Source organism: Aquarana catesbeiana, linkage group LG02 (genome assembly GCF_042186555.1).
Source record: "Aquarana catesbeiana isolate 2022-GZ linkage group LG02, ASM4218655v1, whole genome shotgun sequence".
NCBI lineage: Eukaryota > Metazoa > Chordata > Amphibia > Anura > Ranidae > Aquarana > Aquarana catesbeiana.
Genome location: NC_133325.1, coordinates 7,265,723 through 7,283,464, shown reverse-complemented (window position 1 = coordinate 7,283,464; position 17,742 = coordinate 7,265,723). Strand labels below are relative to the sequence as shown.

At 43.1% G+C, this 17,742-nt stretch overlaps 2 protein-coding genes and 1 pseudogene across 2 annotated transcripts in view; 2 read left to right on the top strand and 1 right to left on the bottom strand.

Moving 5' to 3' along the window:
- Positions 1 to 17,742, top strand: part of LOC141126579 (uncharacterized) — a 927,381-nt gene that overhangs the window by 101,939 nt on the left and 807,700 nt on the right. The window lies entirely within an intron of this gene.
- LOC141126578 (uncharacterized) overlaps positions 1 to 17,742 on the bottom strand; it is a 1,610,887-nt pseudogene that overhangs the window by 1,105,972 nt on the left and 487,173 nt on the right.
- LOC141129560 (olfactory receptor 52K2-like) lies at positions 9,058 to 10,071 on the top strand. Its single transcript, XM_073617657.1, has one exon. The coding sequence runs from the start codon at positions 9,058 to 9,060 to the stop codon at positions 10,069 to 10,071; it is 1,014 nt and encodes a 337-aa protein (XP_073473758.1).

Genomic DNA, 17,742 nt, shown 5'->3' with positions numbered 1-17,742 from the left:
GCCAGTAGCTCAATTGCATACTGTGCAAGCTCTGGCCAGTGATCCATCCTCAAGACCCAGTAACCCAGAGGATTTTCGGTGGGAAAGGTGTCCAAGTCTGATCTTGCCCCTAGGTATTCCTGCACCATGTAAAACAGACGCTGGCGATGGTTGCTGGAACCGATCATACCTTGGGGCTGCGGACCAAAAAATTGTCTGAACGCATCAGTCAGACGGCCACCTTCTCCACCGCTCCTTCTTTGACTGACCGAAGCCTCAGCAACACGTTGTCCAGAAACAGGAGTTTGTAACCTCCCAGTCTCTGGGAACGCGTTGCACAGACCTTTCTGCAAGGCCTCCCGAAGATGTTTCATCCTCTGCTCCCTCTGCGATGGCAAGATAAGGTCCGCAACCTTACCCTTGTAACGTGGATCAAGGAGGGTTGCCAGCCAGTATTGGTCCTTCTCCTTGATACCACGAATACGAGGATCCTTACGCAGGCTTTGCAGGATCAGGGAGGCCATGCAGCGTAGGTTTGCTGAGGCATTCGGTCCGGAGTCCTCTGGGTCACTAAGAACGACATGGTCCGCAGCCACCTCCTCCCAGCCACGTACAAGTCCATGTGTTTCTTGGGACTGATCCCTTAAAGACTGCTGCTGATGCTGAGTGCCAGGCTCCACCTCCATACTGACACAATCTTCCTCCTCCTCCTCTTCCTCCTCGTCCTCTTCCTGTGTGATCGGCGGGCACGCAGGAACACTGTCTGGATAAAGGGGGCCTTGAGAGCTAAGGAAGTCCTCCTCTTCCTGCCTCTGTTCTGCCACAAGTGCCCTGTCCATTATTCCACGCAGCGTGTGCTCCAACAGGTGGACAAGGGGGACAGTGTCACTGATGCATGCACTGTCACTGCTCACCATCCTCGTGGCCTCCTCGAATGGTGACAGGACAGTGCATGCATCCCTGATCATGGCCCACTGGCGTGGGGAAAAAAAACCAAGCTCCCCTGACCCTGTCCTGGTGCCATAGTCGCACAGGTACTCATTGATGGCCCTCTGCTGCGTGTGCAGCCGCTGCAGCATGGCCAACGTTGAGTTCCACCTGGTGGGCATGTCACAGATTAGGCGGTTCTTGGGCAGGTTAAACTCCTTTTGGAGGTCCGTCAGCCGAGCACTGGCATTATATGACCGGCGGAAATGCACACAGACTTTCCTGGCCTGCCTCAGGACATCCTGTAAGCCCGGGTACCTGCCCAAGAACCGCTGCACCACCAAGTTAAGGACGTGAGCCAAACAGGGCACATGGGTCATTTGTCCCTGTCGGAGGGCAGAGAGGAGGTTGGTGCCATTGTCGCAAACCACCATTCCTGCCTTAAGTTGGCGTGGCGTCAACCACCTCTGAACCTGCCCCTGCAGAGCTGACAGAACCTCTGCCCCAGTGTGGCTCCTGTCCCCCAAGCACACCAGCTCAAGCACCGCATGGCATCTTTTGGCCTGCGTACTTGCGTAGCCCCTTGAACGCCTACGGAGCACCGCTGGTTCCGAGGAAGAGGCCATGGAGGAAGAAGAAGAGGAGGGGGTGGAGGAGAGAGGTGTGTCACAATCAGCATTTTGGAGGCGTGGTGGCGGAACAACCTCCAACACTACTGCACCTTGTCCTGCATCCTTCCCAGCTGCCAGCAGAGTCACCCAATGCGCCGTGAAACTTAGGTAACGTCCCTGTCCATGCCTGCTGGACCATGAGTCAGCGGTAATATGCACCTTACCGCTGACCGCCCTGTCCAGCGAGGCATGGACATTGCCTTCCACATGCCGGTAGAGAGCCGGAATCGCCTTCCGTGAGAAAAAGTGGCGTTTGGGTACCTGCCACTGAGGAACCGCACATTCCACAAACTCACGGAAGGGGGCAGAGTCTACCAACTGAAAAGGCAGCAGTTGAAGTGCTAGCAATTTTGCCAAGCTAGCATTCAACCGCTGGGCATGTGGATGGCTGGGAGCAAACTTCTTTCGGCGGTGCAGCAGCTGGGGCAGGGAAATTTGCCTGGTACAATCTGACGTCGGTGTACCAAAAGCAGATTGCCCACAAGTACTTGGCTGTGACACACCTAATTCTACACCTTCATTCCTCTCACTGCAGGTCTCAGAGAGGACTGAAGGTCTAGTGGGGTTGGAAATCTCAGCTGATGAGGAGCAAGGAGAGATCCTCTTTGTTCTTTGGTGTGGGTCTTTTAGATACGCTTGCCAACGAACTGCATGGCAGGTCAACATATGTCTGGTCAAGCATGTGGTACCCAAGCGGGAGATATTTTGGCCACGCGAGATACGCTTGAGACATATGTTGCAAATAGCAGCGGTGCGATCTGATGCACTCGTCTCAAAAAAGGCCCACACCAAAGAACTTTTTGAATAACGCGCAGAGACTGCAGCGCCCTGCACATGTGGAGCTTTGGGGTGTGATGCAGTCAATGTGCTGCCCTTAGGCTGGCCCCTGGAGGGCATCCTGCCTCGTTGGTGATGTGCTGCCGCCTCCTCCTCCTCCTCCTCCTCCTCTCTCCTATCAGGCACCCACGTTGAGTCAGTGACCTCATCATCCCCTCCCTCCTCATCACTGGAGCAAACCTGGCAGTATGCTGCAGCAGGGGGAGCATGACTGCCAGATTGCTGTCCTTCTTGGGCACCCCCTCTGTCCGCGCTCATGTTACTGCCTTCATCGAGCTCAGTATCGTCATCAGAGCCTTCCAAACGCTGGGCATCCTCCTGGAGCATGTACCCAACACTGTGGTCAAACAGTTCGAGGGAATCCTCATGAGGACATGGTGGAGCTAGGGAAGGAGTCACTGATGACATTGAGCTGAGGGAAGAGGCCGCTGCTTTGCCAGACAAAGCACCCTGGGCATGGGTGAGAGAGGATGAGGAGGATGAGGACGGCTTGGTCATCCACTCGACCAAGTCTTCCGCATGTTGCGGCTCAACATGGCCAGCTGCCGAAAAAAAGGCCAAGCGTGTCCCATGGCCACGTGCTGATGAGGATGCACCGTCTCCACGACCAGCACTAGACACAGAGCCTGCTTGCCCTCTCTTATTGGCTTGTGACTGTCTGCCTCTCCTTCTTGGCCTTCCAGACATACTAATGGCCTGTAGCTGCACTAAGCTGGGATAGAACACCTGTAATTTTCTTCAAGTAGCTTTATATACTGTAACCAGACAAGCCTGCCTGTCAGTAGGAAGATAACAGGAACGGATCTAGCTGAACACTGTGAGCAGGACGCACTGTACTAAATGTAAATAGTCTAGCTGCCTGACCGTGGTACTAATAGGATCAAATAGAACACCTGTAATTTTCTTCAGGTAGCTTTATATACTGTAACCAGACAAGCCTGCCGGTCAGTAGGAATTTAACAGGAACGGATCTAGCTGAACACTGTGAGCAGGACGCACTGCACTAAATGTAAATAGCAGGAACGGATCTAGCTGAACACTGTGAGCAGGACGCACTGCACTAAATGTAAATAGTCTAGAAGATAACAGGAACGGATCTAGCTGAACACTGTGAGCAGGACGCACTGCACTAAATGTAAATAGTCTAGAAGATAACAGGAACGGATCTAGCTGAACACTGTGAGCAGGACGCACTGCACTAAATGTAAATAGCAGGAACGGATCTAGCTGAACACTGTGAGCAGGACGCACTGCACTAAATGTAAATAGTCTAGAAGATAACAGGAACGGATCTAGCTGAACACTGTGAGCAGGACGCACTGCACTAAATGTAAATAGCAGGAACGGCTCTAGCTGAACACTGTGCGCAGGACGCACTGCACTAAATGTAAATAGCAGGAACGGATCTAGCTGAACACTGTGAGCAGGACGCACTGCACTAAATGTAAATAGCAGGAACGGATCTAGCTGAACACTGTGAGCAGGACGCACTGCACTAAATGTAAATAGCAGGAACGGATCTAGCTGAACACTGTGAGCAGGACGCACTGCACTAAATGTAAATAGCAGGAACGGATCTAGCTGAACACTGTGAGCAGGACGCACTGCACTAAATGTAAATTGCAGGAACGGATCTAGCTGAACACTGTGAGCAGGACGCACTGCACTAAATGTAAATAGTCTAGAAGATAACAGGAACGGATCTAGCTGAACACTGTGAGCAGGACGCACTGCACTAAATGTAAATAGCAGGAACGGATCTAGCTGAACACTGTGAGCAGGACGCACTGCACTAAATGTAAATAGCAGGAACGGATCTAGCTGAACACTGTGAGCAGGACGCACTGCACTAAATGTAAATAGCAGGAACGGATCTAGCTGAACACTGTGAGCAGGACGCACTGCACTAAATGTAAATTGCAGGAACGGATCTAGCTGAACACTGTGAGCAGGACGCACTGCACTAAATGTAAATAGTCTAGAAGATAACAGGAACGGATCTAGCTGAACACTGTGAGCAGGACGCACTGCACTAAATGTAAATAGTCTAGAAGATAACAGGAACGGATCTAGCTGAACACTGTGAGCAGGACGCACTGCACTAAATGTAAATAGCAGGAACGGATCTAGCTGAACACTGTGAGCAGGACGCACTGCATTAAATGTAAATAGTCTAGAAGATAACAGGAACGGATCTAGCTGAACACTGTGAGCAGGACGCACTGCACTAAATGTAAATAGCAGGAACGGCTCTAGCTGAACACTGTGCGCAGGACGCACTGCACTAAATGTAAATAGCAGGAACGGATCTAGCTGAACACTGTGAGCAGGACGCACTGCACTAAATGTAAATAGCAGGAACGGATCTAGCTGAACACTGTGAGCAGGACGCACTGCACTAAATGTAAATAGCAGGAACGGATCTAGCTGAACACTGTGAGCAGGACGCACTGCACTAAATGTAAATAGCAGGAACGGATCTAGCTGAACACTGTGAGCAGGACGCACTGCACTAAATGTAAATTGCAGGAACGGATCTAGCTGAACACTGTGAGCAGGACGCACTGCACTAAATGTAAATAGTCTAGAAGATAACAGGAACGGATCTAGCTGAACACTGTGAGCAGGACGCACTGCACTAAATGTAAATAGCAGGAACGGATCTAGCTGAACACTGTGAGCAGGACGCACTGCACTAAATGTAAATAGCAGGAACGGATCTAGCTGAACACTGTGAGCAGGACGCACTGCACTAAATGTAAATAGCAGGAACGGATCTAGCTGAACACTGTGAGCAGGACGCACTGCACTAAATGTAAATTGCAGGAACGGATCTAGCTGAACACTGTGAGCAGGACGCACTGCACTAAATGTAAATAGTCTAGAAGATAACAGGAACGGATCTAGCTGAACACTGTGAGCAGGACGCACTGCACTAAATGTAAATAGTCTAGAAGATAACAGGAACGGATCTAGCTGAACACTGTGAGCAGGACGCACTGCACTAAATGTAAATAGCAGGAACGGATCTAGCTGAACACTGTGAGCAGGACGCACTGCATTAAATGTAAATAGTCTAGATAGAAGATAACAGGAACGGATCTAGCTAAACTGAATACAGTGTATATATATATATGCAACACCTGGGATGCATATATATACACAATACACTGTAAGTGCAGCTAACTGACTGACTGTTCTGCCTAATCTATCTAACTCAAATCAAATGACACTGTCTCTCTCTCTCTCTATCTCTCAGCACACCGGAACACACACTACACAGGGCCGCCGTGCAGGCGGCCTTATATAGTGTGGGGTGTGTACTAAATCCCCTGAGCCATAATTGGCCAAAGCCACCCTGGCTTTGGCCAATTACAGCTCTCTCTACTGACGGCGCTGTGATTGGCCAAGCATGCGGGTCATAGTGCATGCTTGGCCAATCATCAGCCAGCAATGCACTGCGATGCCGCAGTGAATTATGGGCCGTGACGCGCCACACGAATTTAGCGCGAACGGCCCATAACGTTCGCAATTCGGCGAACGATCGAACAGCCGATGTTCGAGTCGAACATGGGTTCGACTCGAACACGAAGCTCATCCCTACTGGCCAGTGAACATGGCATTCCTGGGGGCAGTCACATACCAGTAGGCTAGGTTTGCTTTGCTTTTAGGAACTGGGACTGCTATAGGTGATGTTGCACTAAGCTATATTCCCTGATCACTTGTATGGAGGCAACCATTATAGCACATTTGTTGTGATACAATTGTTTGATTTGTGTGATACACAAGATACATTGACTGGCATATAATTAGTCCAGACAGTGAAAAAATCTGACACATGTGGTATCTCCATACTCGGGAGGAGGAGCATTGTCATTCAAAGTGTGACAGCCCCGAAAAATGTCCTGGACTGAAAGGGGGTGAAAGTGTCCGGTATTGAGGTGGTTGGAAGAATTCCAGGTATGGCAATTGTTTTCCTTCTATAGGATCTGTAGAAGGAGGAGACATTTGGTGTGCATGTAGGCAGGGTGAGACGTATGTGCAATGTGTTATCTAGCACCTGTCCCAGGCAAGGGAAAGGGTTAAACTTTTGTGGCTCAGTACCCAGGCCTTTGGTTTTGGCAGGCCCACCTGGTTTATAAAAAGGGGGACAGCTAAGATCAGGAGCTGGCTGGATGGAGAACGGGAGGTATCAGTGGAACGTAGACTCAACTGTGAGCACAAGTGTGGCGCTGAAGATACCTGGAATCATGGACTTTGTCTTTATGGATTCTCACCTCATGGAGGTATGCCTGATCCACTATACTGTCTTAGTTAGGATTAGGGACAGGACGTTATTCATTTTGTGCTGCATTTAACCATTCTAAGCCTGGTCTGAAGTTATGTAAAAGGATACATGTTGGTTATTGCGTATTTCAAAGAATCTGGGTTTGTAAAGAACATTTGGGGTATGAAGTAACACTACTATGGAGGGTTAACTTGGCAAGAAGAGGAGTGTAGATGCTATGAGTAACCAAGTGAAGAAACAAGCTACAGCAACCAGTCATTAAGCGTAGCACTTGTTGAGGTGACAGGTCCTCTGGTAGTGAGGGGGTCGATGTTCTGGTGCCCTCCCTAGCAGTCTGCCATAGCAACCGGAGGAAGACTCTTTTCTGTAGTCAAGGGACAAGTGATTGCTTGTTCTGGTCTGCTCAGAGTTTCACAGGCTGGAAGTTTGATTGCCTCGAGAGCATAGTGATGGCAATTCAAATGACCAACCTAAATATTTTTCATGGCCAGCCAATCGCCTGAAGAGGAGCATCCAGGAGGTGGTTGAGAAGGTGGTAAATAGGCAGAAGCCCCAGATAAATTGTTCTTTCCTCAGCAGGGAGGCTTCCAGAGCCTCTGGGGCTGCTGCCCCCTGAGGCAGCCTGTGGACCATGTAGCTGTTCTCTGAGGTCTCATCTGTGGCAGAGCTGAAGGCCTGAAGTGATGTTTCTGAGGAGCTTGCTTTAAGACTTCACCATAAGGAATCTTGTCTGGAGAAGTATTGTCTCCCTCGCTGGACTGTGTCTGGAAGGAGGTAGCTGTCCTGGGGACTCGTGAGTACTGATCCTGACTTGTGATCCCTGGTGACGGTGTGCTTTTGAGATATAAGTTCCGATGCTAGCTGTGGACAGTGAGACAGCATGCATAGCATCTCAGAAAAATGGTCATTCCCCTGTCCTCAGAAGAATCTTGGAGAGGAAGCCTAGAAAAGAATGTCCTCTTGTTATTGTACAGCATTTTGAAGTATCTCATGCCCCAATCCCTCTCCTGTTTAAAGTTCTTTAAGCAATTTATTTCAAAAAGACATCCCCTAGACTGTGTTATTGGAGCTGGAGTGCATCATTTGGGCTTGTAATGGTGGGAAGCCTCAGTACTATTAGGGATGAAGTAGCTATTACCAGTGGCTCCTGCAGGGGGTAGCATTACACCAGTATTAAGGAGTTCCCCACAGCCAATATTCAAATTATAACCGGGCCTTCAAGTGTTGGGTTGTGAGATGAGCCATTTCATTTTATGTAAATCCTGGATTGCTACAATCAGTTGGACACATATAGGTCATGCCCACAAGGACAGCTTCAATCTGTGCCTCGTTTATCACAGCAATGGGTGGCGGACACTAATTTAATAGTAGAAAACTTTACTGCACTGTGACATATCAGAAATAAAAGCAATGATTGCATAATCACACACTAACAATGTACAATACCATGGTCCTGTCCAACTCCACAATGTCCAAGATCCTTTGGCTCAACGACCACAAGATTTACTTTGAGGCCTGCCTTAAACAAATGTTCTTCCTCCATTTGGAGGTTTCTTTTCTGGTGTCTGTCCCTGATATGACCGTTCCCTGTCCATCCTACATAGAAAGTAGCTATAGACAGTTTAATTGACTTAACCTCAACCTACTCTTTAGCCTTTAACTAAATTCCTCACCTTACCCATCATATAACTACAAATATATCACCTTTATAAGGTGCCAGAAACAGATCTATGTACAATAATGGGGCGTACACACGGTCGGACTTTTCGTCTACAAAAGTCCAACGGACGCCGACGGACTAAAGCTGGCTGGTAATCCGATCGTGTGTGGGCTTCTCCGGACTTTCAGCAGACTTTTTCAGCCTCAAATCTGATGGACTTTAGATTTGAAACATGCTTCAAATCTTTACGTCGTAACTACGACGGACCCCGAAATCCGCTCGTCTGTGTGCTAGTCCGACGGACAAAAACCCATGCTAGGGCAGCTATTGGCTACTGGCTATGAACTTCCTTATTTTAGTCCGGTGTATGTCATCACGTACGAATCCGTCAGACTTTTGTGTGGTCGTGTGTAGGCAAGTCCGTTCGTTAGAAAGTCTGCTGCAAGTCCGCCGAAAGTCCGCCGGAAGTCTGTCGGACAGGCTGTCGGACTTTTGTAGACGAAAAGTCCGACCGTGTGTACGCGGCATCAGGGAAAAGAACATGGAAATTTTGGGTGGAAGAATAGACCACTTTGGTAATTTGGGTTTACTTTTCTCTTCTGCCGTTCATGTAAACCTATGTAGAATTATACAGTTATCAATTGTTTTCCGTTTGTGACAGAAGCCAGAATTTTTCCATGTACTGAAGATAAGACATGCCTGGAGCCAACTCTTCAAACCAGTTTCCAACCCATTTCATCCTATTAGGCTTCCCGGGTCTGGAGCGGTCTTACTTTTACATTGCCTTCATGTTCACCATAGTCTATGTGACATCTGTTATTGGAAACTTCACTCTTCTTTTCATCATTAAGATAGACCGGAGTCTCCATGAACCCATGTACTTCTTTCTCTGTATGTTGTCTGCTATTGACCTGGTCCTGTTCAACTCCACCACACCCAAGATGTTGGGGATCCTTTGGTTCGGCATCCACGAGATTTACTTTGAGGCCTGTCTCACACAAATGTTCTTCCTCCATACCTTTATTGCAACGGAGTCTGCACTACTCCTAGCCATGTCCTTTGATCGATATATTGCTATTTGTCAGCCCTTAAGATATAATTCAATATTAACAAAATTGCTCATTACCAACATTGGACTGTTGGCCATCGGTAGAGCTGTTGCACTAACAATTTCATTACCGTTCCTTATGAAAAGACTACCCTTCTGCTCCACCAATGTCATCCACCATTCCTACTGTGAGCACATGGCTGTTGTCAGGTTGGCCTGCACTGATACCACCTTCAACAGTATCTATGGCCTTGCGGTGGCCATGGTTATTGTGGGGCTAGACTTGAGCCTCATCATCTTATCCTACGTCTTGATTCTTCAGGCTGTTTTCCGACTGGACTCAACAGAAGCCCGGTATAAGGCCCTCGGTACATGTGCATCTCATATTTGTGCCATCCTTTTACTCTACGTTCCTATTGTCGTCTCCTCGGTGGTCTACCGCCTTGGGAAAGATGTCCCAATTCACATTCACATCTTGTTGGCCAATGTCCACCTGGTGCTGCCACCTCTAATTAACCCTATTGTGTACGGTCTGAGAACCAAACAAATTCGGAACAGAATTAAATCCATCATTAAAGTGGATTTTATGTGTTTTATAAGAGTCCGTGCTGAAGAAATTGCAATAAAAACTATGCAAGTTCCAAAATGGGACCAGAATTAATAGTTAACACACAACAGTCCTTCAGTCTTGTACAAAAGATGAGACTCTGTGTATGCAAACCACTTGTATTATGAACTGATTAAAAGACATTGTTGGGTTGTTTTTAATATTCCTATTTCTATTTTATAAGTTTAAAAAAAACTGAAATTATTTATTTTAAGGTTTGTCCTTTCCAAGCCGTACTCATCATGTTGTTTGTCACCAGACAATACACTTTCATTAAACAACAAATTGTCCTTCTCTGAAATCAGTACTGTTCGCCCAAATTCTTCTACACTGCAAGGGGAGTCAGGGGTGTCGGTAGATCTGGTTATCTGAAGCACAAGCCCCGGATTTCCTATGTAGTGTCCAGGGTCACTGACGCCCAGATTTCTGCAGGCTGACTGATCTCCACCCTACAATGCCTGCATAGTACCGTCACTGAATTCACTTGGTAATCAGAGCCAGCAGCAAAGGACATGGAGGATCTGCTCTCATCACTCAGGTAAGTAACCCAATGACACATTTATTCTCCTACTTACCCATTGACCCCCTATATAAAAACAGAACATTACATACTGCTCTATACATGGGGTGTTGTACATTGTATACCCCTAACCTGTGCTGTTTGTTACATACATCTGACTCCTGCACTCTATATGCTATGCTGTACGTTGCATACGCCTAACCCCTGAACCCTATACACCATGTAGAATGTTACATTTTACTGACCACTGTACATACTATGGTATGCATTACATACTTCGTACCTATCACATACCTGGTCAAGACCGAGTTGATGAGTTTTTTGTAGTGGATGGAGCCTGCTGGGCCCCTCCCACAGCTCTGCTCTCTCATTTTGTGCAGGGTGACTGGTTGTGTCTCCGCCCCTCCTGTAGTTTTCTGTAGTGGGTGGAGCCTGCTGGGCCCCTCCCACAGCTCTGCTCTCTCACTTTGTGCAGGGTGACTGGTTGTGTCTCCGCCCCTCCTGTAGTTTTCTGTAGTGGGTGGAGCCTGCTGGGCCCCTCCCACAGCTCTGCTCTCTCACTTTGTGCAGAGTGACTGGTTGTGTCTCCGCCCCTCCTGTAGTTTTCTGTAGTGGGTGGAGCCTGCTGGGCCCCTCCCACAGCTCTGCTCTCTCACTTTGTGCAGAGTGACTGGTTGTGTCTCCGCCCCTCCTGTAGTTGTCTGTAGTGGGTGGAGCCTGCTGGGCCCCTCCTACAGCTCTGCTCTCTCCCTTTGTGTAGGGTGACTGGTTGTGTCTCCGCCCCCTCCTGTCATTTTCTGCAGGTAGCTTGTAGTGGGTGGAGCCTTCTGGGCCTCTCCCACAGCTCTGCTCTCTGTACAAACTATGTACAGATCCGTGATGAAGACATGGCTACTTTTACAAGGTTTAAAATATGATTACTAAAGAGCTGATATGAATACAACTAAAAATTATAATAAGGCTAATTATATAAATGAAAAACAGCTGCAGCTATTTAAAATGTGTTCTGGCACCACATATAAAAACAAATAAAAACAAATAATAGTGTGCTAGATTTCAAATATATATTTCATGATAAACTGAAAAGTCTGTGGTCATTTCCGCCGGTCATACAATGCCAGTGCTCGGTTGGCTGACATTCAAAAAGAATGCAACCTGCCCACCAACCGCCTCTTTTGTGACATGCCCACCAGGTGGAACTCAATGTTGACAATGCTGCAGCGGCTGCACATGCAGCAGAGAGCCATCAATGAGTACCTGTGCGAGTATGGCACCAGATCAGGGTCAGGGGAGCTTGGCTTCTTTTCGCCATGCCAGTGGCTACTGATCAAGGATGCATGCACTGTTCTGTCACCATTTGAGGAAGCCACGAGGATGGTGAGCAGCAACAATGCATGCATCAGTGACACTGTCCCTCTAGTCTTCCTGTTGGAGCACACGCTGCATGGAATAATGGACAGGGCACTTGAGGCAGAACAGCGGGAGGAAGAGGAGGATTTCCTTACCTCTCAAGGCCCCCTTTATCCAGATAGCATTCCCGCGGGCCCGCCAGGAAGAAGAGGAGGAGGATTGTATCAGCATGGACGTGGAGGATAACACTCAGCAGCAGTCAACAACAAGGAGTTGTACGTGGCTCGGAGGAGGTAGTTATGGATCATGTGATCCTTAGTGACCCAGAGGACTCATGATCGAATGCCTCTGCAAACTTAGGCTGCATGGCCTCCCTGATTCTGCAAAGCCTGCGAAAGGACCCTAGGATTTGTGGTATCAAGTAGAGGGATAATTACTGGCTGGTGAAATAAATGGCTTAATATTGTATAAAAAGCCTTCAATAATGATGATTCTCGTGAGACGAATTTTGGAATTATTTCTGCTTGAGTCAGCTTAAATCAAAACCGTGTGTTTTATTGTACACACATAAACTTGGAAAATACTTACAAAAATAGTACATTCATATTCAGAATTAGTGTTGTTTCATATATGCAAAAGAATGTTCAAATATAGTTCATTTGTTTCAAAGATCTGAAAAAGTTCTTAGAGTCATTAGACATGTGCTTCCTTTGTCTTGGTGTTTTAAAAATGGCCGATTAACCTCTTGTGTCTTGGAAGTAATTCTGTGTGCATAGGAAAGCTGTGTGTGGCTTGGAGGCAGGAAATGTAACAGAGATGTGTCTTGGAAGCAGGATGTGTGTGTAAAGAGAGTGAGCTGTGTGTGTAGAGTGAGCCCGAAGACTGGATTCCTTGTGTCTATATGAACTCAGTCTTTCAAATTCGCGCCCAAACACAAATCCCTCCCATACACTCCCTTTTTCTCCACCTTCTAACAGAGAGCAACATCTGTTTTTAACTGAACCAAACCTTTTAAACATGAAACCAGATATATGTGAGATAGACGTTCAAACTAAACATCAGACCTCTTAAAACATAAACGCATAAATCAAACAGAGTATCGGTTACATAGGAAGATTTTCAACCCATACATATATTATTTACAAAATCCATCAAATTCTGACAGGGTCTTGACCTGCATTTTCAGTCAATGAATGGCCATTTGAATATCACTAGCTCAAAGTCATATCATTCACACAAATATGGAAAATGCATATTCTTATTAATAAAGCCAATTAAAATTTAGATATTAAGAATATAACATTCCCCTCTGAAATATGAATAACAATCATATTTTCAAGATTTTAAAATTCATTCATAGCACCCATGTCCCATTCATTCAGACTTTGATCCAATAACTCCAAATGTATTTCCATCACCAACCGAATTTGCAATACCAAAACCCATCTTTCTCTTAAGCTTATTTTGCAGTAAATCATCTCCTTTCTTGATTTCATTTCTAATTTGATAATATAATTTTTTCATTCTAAACATCAAACATAACTGGAATATAATGAATAACATAATAATAATAAAAAGAATAACTATAGGATGTGATAAAATATTTCCTGCTGCTGAGGTTATTGAAGTTTTTCCCCAAATTGATACACTATTACTGAATTTTTTCCACCAATTACTTCCTGAAAGTTCTGACCATTGATGAGATATCTCTTGCAAATTACCTTGTTCATGTTTAAACAATATTTCTGCATTCTGAAGTTCCTTAGCCAAAGCTATCAATAAACCTTTATCCTTATGAATTACATTTGCCCATTCTTCCCAAGGAAATTCATCTATCTGAGATATATTATATTGTGTGGGAAGAGCACTTATATTTTCATAAGCATATTTGTTAAATTTGTTCTAAACCCATTAATACTTATTGCTACAATGTCTCCTTCTGTACAATACAAGCCTTGATTTAGGTTTTCTGTATTTGTACAAGAAGAGAAAAAAGTTTTAACCCTTTCTGTATCTGACATGATCTGGAAGCAAACCTTCTTTTTATCTATACGAGTAACTAATTCAGAAATTGTTTCAACTTTTTCTATTCTTGCTGAACACAATGTATGATTATGATAACAAGAATGAAAAATACTTTTATCTTGATTAGGTAAACAGATAACTTTAGACTGAAATTGTAAACATGATGACAGATCTAATTGTTCTAATTCAGAATTTTCATTGTTAAATGCAAAATCTGTATACTGTAATTTATAATACAATAATTGTGTATTGCTGACGGGTAATCCCAAGACAGTGATTGGAACCAAAATGTGTTCTTGTCCTGCTATTGGAATCATAGAAGAGCTATAACAAACATCCTGTTTACATCCTATCCATTTATTTACCCATAAATCTGTATGATTTATAGCATATACATATTCTCTGGATAAATTCTGTAAAATGCCAAGAGGGGTTATTCCACTCTGAAATGCTTGTGCAATTATTTTAAAATTAGTGGAATATTCAGTCTGGATCTCTAAACATGCTCTGGCAATATGAGAATGTTGTTCACTTAACATTAAATCAAGAGTAATATTTTGAAGATGTAAAATAGATGGACCCATTATATTAGCTGTTTTAATAACCATATTTTCTAAAATTTCATTTAAATTCCTCTGTATTTTAATCCCGTTACTACCCACTAAACCAGCTGTCTTAAGATCAGACTTTAAAGTATTAATGTCCATACTATTAGTAATACTCCCAATTGTGCCAATCCCTCCTAAAATACCTTCAACAATACCACGCTTATTTCTGTTATGATTTCTATTATTAATTCCAAACCATCTTTCAATACCCAATTCCATATTAACCAAATGTCCTTGACATTGTGGAAACCTTGTAGAAATTTTCCATTCTGAAACATTAAAGTTCCACAATATAATGACAAACTTTCCCTCTCTCAAAAGAGTTCTGGATTGGAAATGGTTAATCTGAAATGGATTTGCTGAGACACTTTTCTTACCAACACATGGAGTTTTCCTAGGAGACCTTACAACAACACTTCCCTTCGCACATTTCATTGGATAATTTACTATTGATATGCAACATTCATATATACCAGTATCATTCAAAGATACTCTCATTTGTTGATAAACAAATGTATTATTGATCCAATTCACACTACCATAAATTCCTTTATGAATTATCATAGTAGAATTGTGAAGAAAACTTCCCAAAAATTCATTGTTCCTTTTCCAAATTACCAATGAATCTTGAGGTACATATATTTCTGTTTTACATATCAAATGCAAACTATCATTATCTTCAAAAATGTTCAAAGATTGTTACCTTTTACAAATACTGACCAAAAACTCCTTCCCAAAATATTACATTCAAAAGTTCCGGGTTCTGTTGTTTAACCTATAAGATCCCTGCATTTTAACAAAATTTGTTTTGGATTCTATTTTAACGTTGATTTCGATATTATTGCTATGAATGAAATACAATTGCAGACAGCTATCATATCCCTGACCTACACAAACATATCCATACAAATCTTCAGCTGTATCAATATCAACGTATCTAAAATCATGATTCTTATCAAATGCATTGATATCAATAACTCTCTCATTTTTGTCCTTTCTATTGATATTAATGTTTTTATCATTTTTATCATCTATATTGATATCAGTGTCTAGATCTCTTTTGTCTCTGAATAATGTAATGACTTTGTTGTGTAATTCTTCAATCCTGTTAACCTCTGCATAGCTGGAACAGTTTGTGATATATTTTACCACAGATACAATTGTCACTAGGGAAAAGATGAATCCTGCGATGATGATAAATCTTCTCTCTTTAACACTTTCTTTTGTTGAACTGACATCTTTTCTTCCTTTTTTGGAATCCATGATTCCTCCAGGTTAATGAAATATAATTCATTCCTAGGAAAAATAAAAGCAGCATCATTTATCTTAGAATATTACATTTGTTATACCTACATTTTTATTTATACATGCTTTTTCACTAAATTGAGAAGTCCTTGAACTAATACCATTGTCCCTTGAACATCCAAGATGTCAAATGGACCTTCCCAATTACTTTGCCATGGTCCACTTCTCCTGAACCTTTAGTTCCGCCTGTGACGTGTATCTCACCATCTCTGGGTGTGACCTTACACATGACAACTCTTTAATCACCATTTTTTTCTGTATAAACTTGTGCTAACAACATCTAATTTTTTATTTAAATAAATCTTTCCATTCTTAATTATCAATCTTGATAAACCGTTTATCTTGAATAAAAGATAATTTTGGTTTTAATAATAAAATAACAAAATGTTACAAGAATCAGATATGTGTGTGTGTGAATGTAACAACAGTTTTCATGCTGTATATGTGTCTTGTGTATACTGGAGTGAGTGTCTGTTGCAACATCTGCTGGAATGCATGTCTGCCAAAAAACTCTGTTACAGGCATTCTACTCCTAAAAAACAAACCCCCTCCTTTCTTATTCAGAAAGGTTCTTTTTTGTCTTGTAGTCCCACAGATGCAGACTCTCAATGAGTAGTCCCCCCCTCCTTTTTAAAAAGGAGGGTGTCACATCACTCTCAAATTCCTAAGGGTCGGGCTGTGTGCTCTGTGAGTAACCATTTAACTTATACAATACAAGTTTCTTTAAACTTCTAAAACAAATACTACATATCAGTATATATACAAATTGTCTCTTAATAATCTCCTAAACAAGGAATATTGTAAAATAAAGAAATTATGATCTTTTAACTCAAACATAAAAATGTGTGGAGGGACCATTTTTCATACAAGTAACTGCATGTAACACCATTCTGTTCAAATTGTCCTGTATCATCTATAACCAAAACACTGTTATGCAAAAGGAGCACAAAATACCAAAAAGAAATATCATTTTCTGAATGACATTCAATACCTTTAAATAACATCCTAATATCCCTACTCAAATCACAAGCATTGCAGTAAAATACACTTCAGAGGGACACTAACAATCCTTGTTGTCTACTGCCAACCAAACGTTCATTGTGAAACACAAGTGACAGAATAATTCTTCCTGTCATTAAATCAAATGAAGAATACTCCGTAACTGAAAAAACTGTACCTGCAAACTGTGAATGATATGATACATGAAATCTCTGTCCTATTCCCAAGATTTTACACATTACCTGCATGATTTTATCTATAAATGGAATCCTCTGTCACTACTGAGGTTTGCTAGTATACCCCAAACTAGAAAAACATAATTAATCAATATCCTATCCGTAATTAAAATATCTTAGTACACAGATTAGACAAGATTTAATTACTCTGTCTACTGTCTTTACCAATTTGTCCCAATAGAATTTCTCTTTAAGAATTTCAAGCAATTTTTGCTTACCAAAGTGATCTAAACTGTCATAATTAAATTTAGTGAATTCCACCTGTAGGTGTTGTGGTACATTAAAATATAGAAAATCCATCTAAGTCATGATATTAGATCTAGTTATCATTAACAAAAATATAGATCTTATACCATCCGATGAGGAAGAAAAGATTGATTTACCTTTTAAACCTCTGAAAACGAAGGAAAATCTTATATTTGTTTTTTCCACAACATAATTTTGACCATATTCAGGTTAAAATCACTAATTCTCCATACAAATCTGCATCCTTTACTAATTGAGTACAAAACTGTTAATTACCCCCTTATCAGATGAACTAAACCTCTCAATGTTCCATCTGAACAAAAAATGAAAAATTAAAATCATAATAATCATAACTGTGAAAAATTAATAAAAAATTAATAATCCAAAGGATTATCCTTGAAAATACTAAAAATATATCAGATAAAAACCAAATCTC

Excerpts from the sequence above, each read along its gene's own strand:
- LOC141129560 (XM_073617657.1), top strand. The coding sequence starts at position 9,058 with ATGCCTGGAGCCAACTCTTCAAACCAGTTTCCAACCCATTTCATCCTA.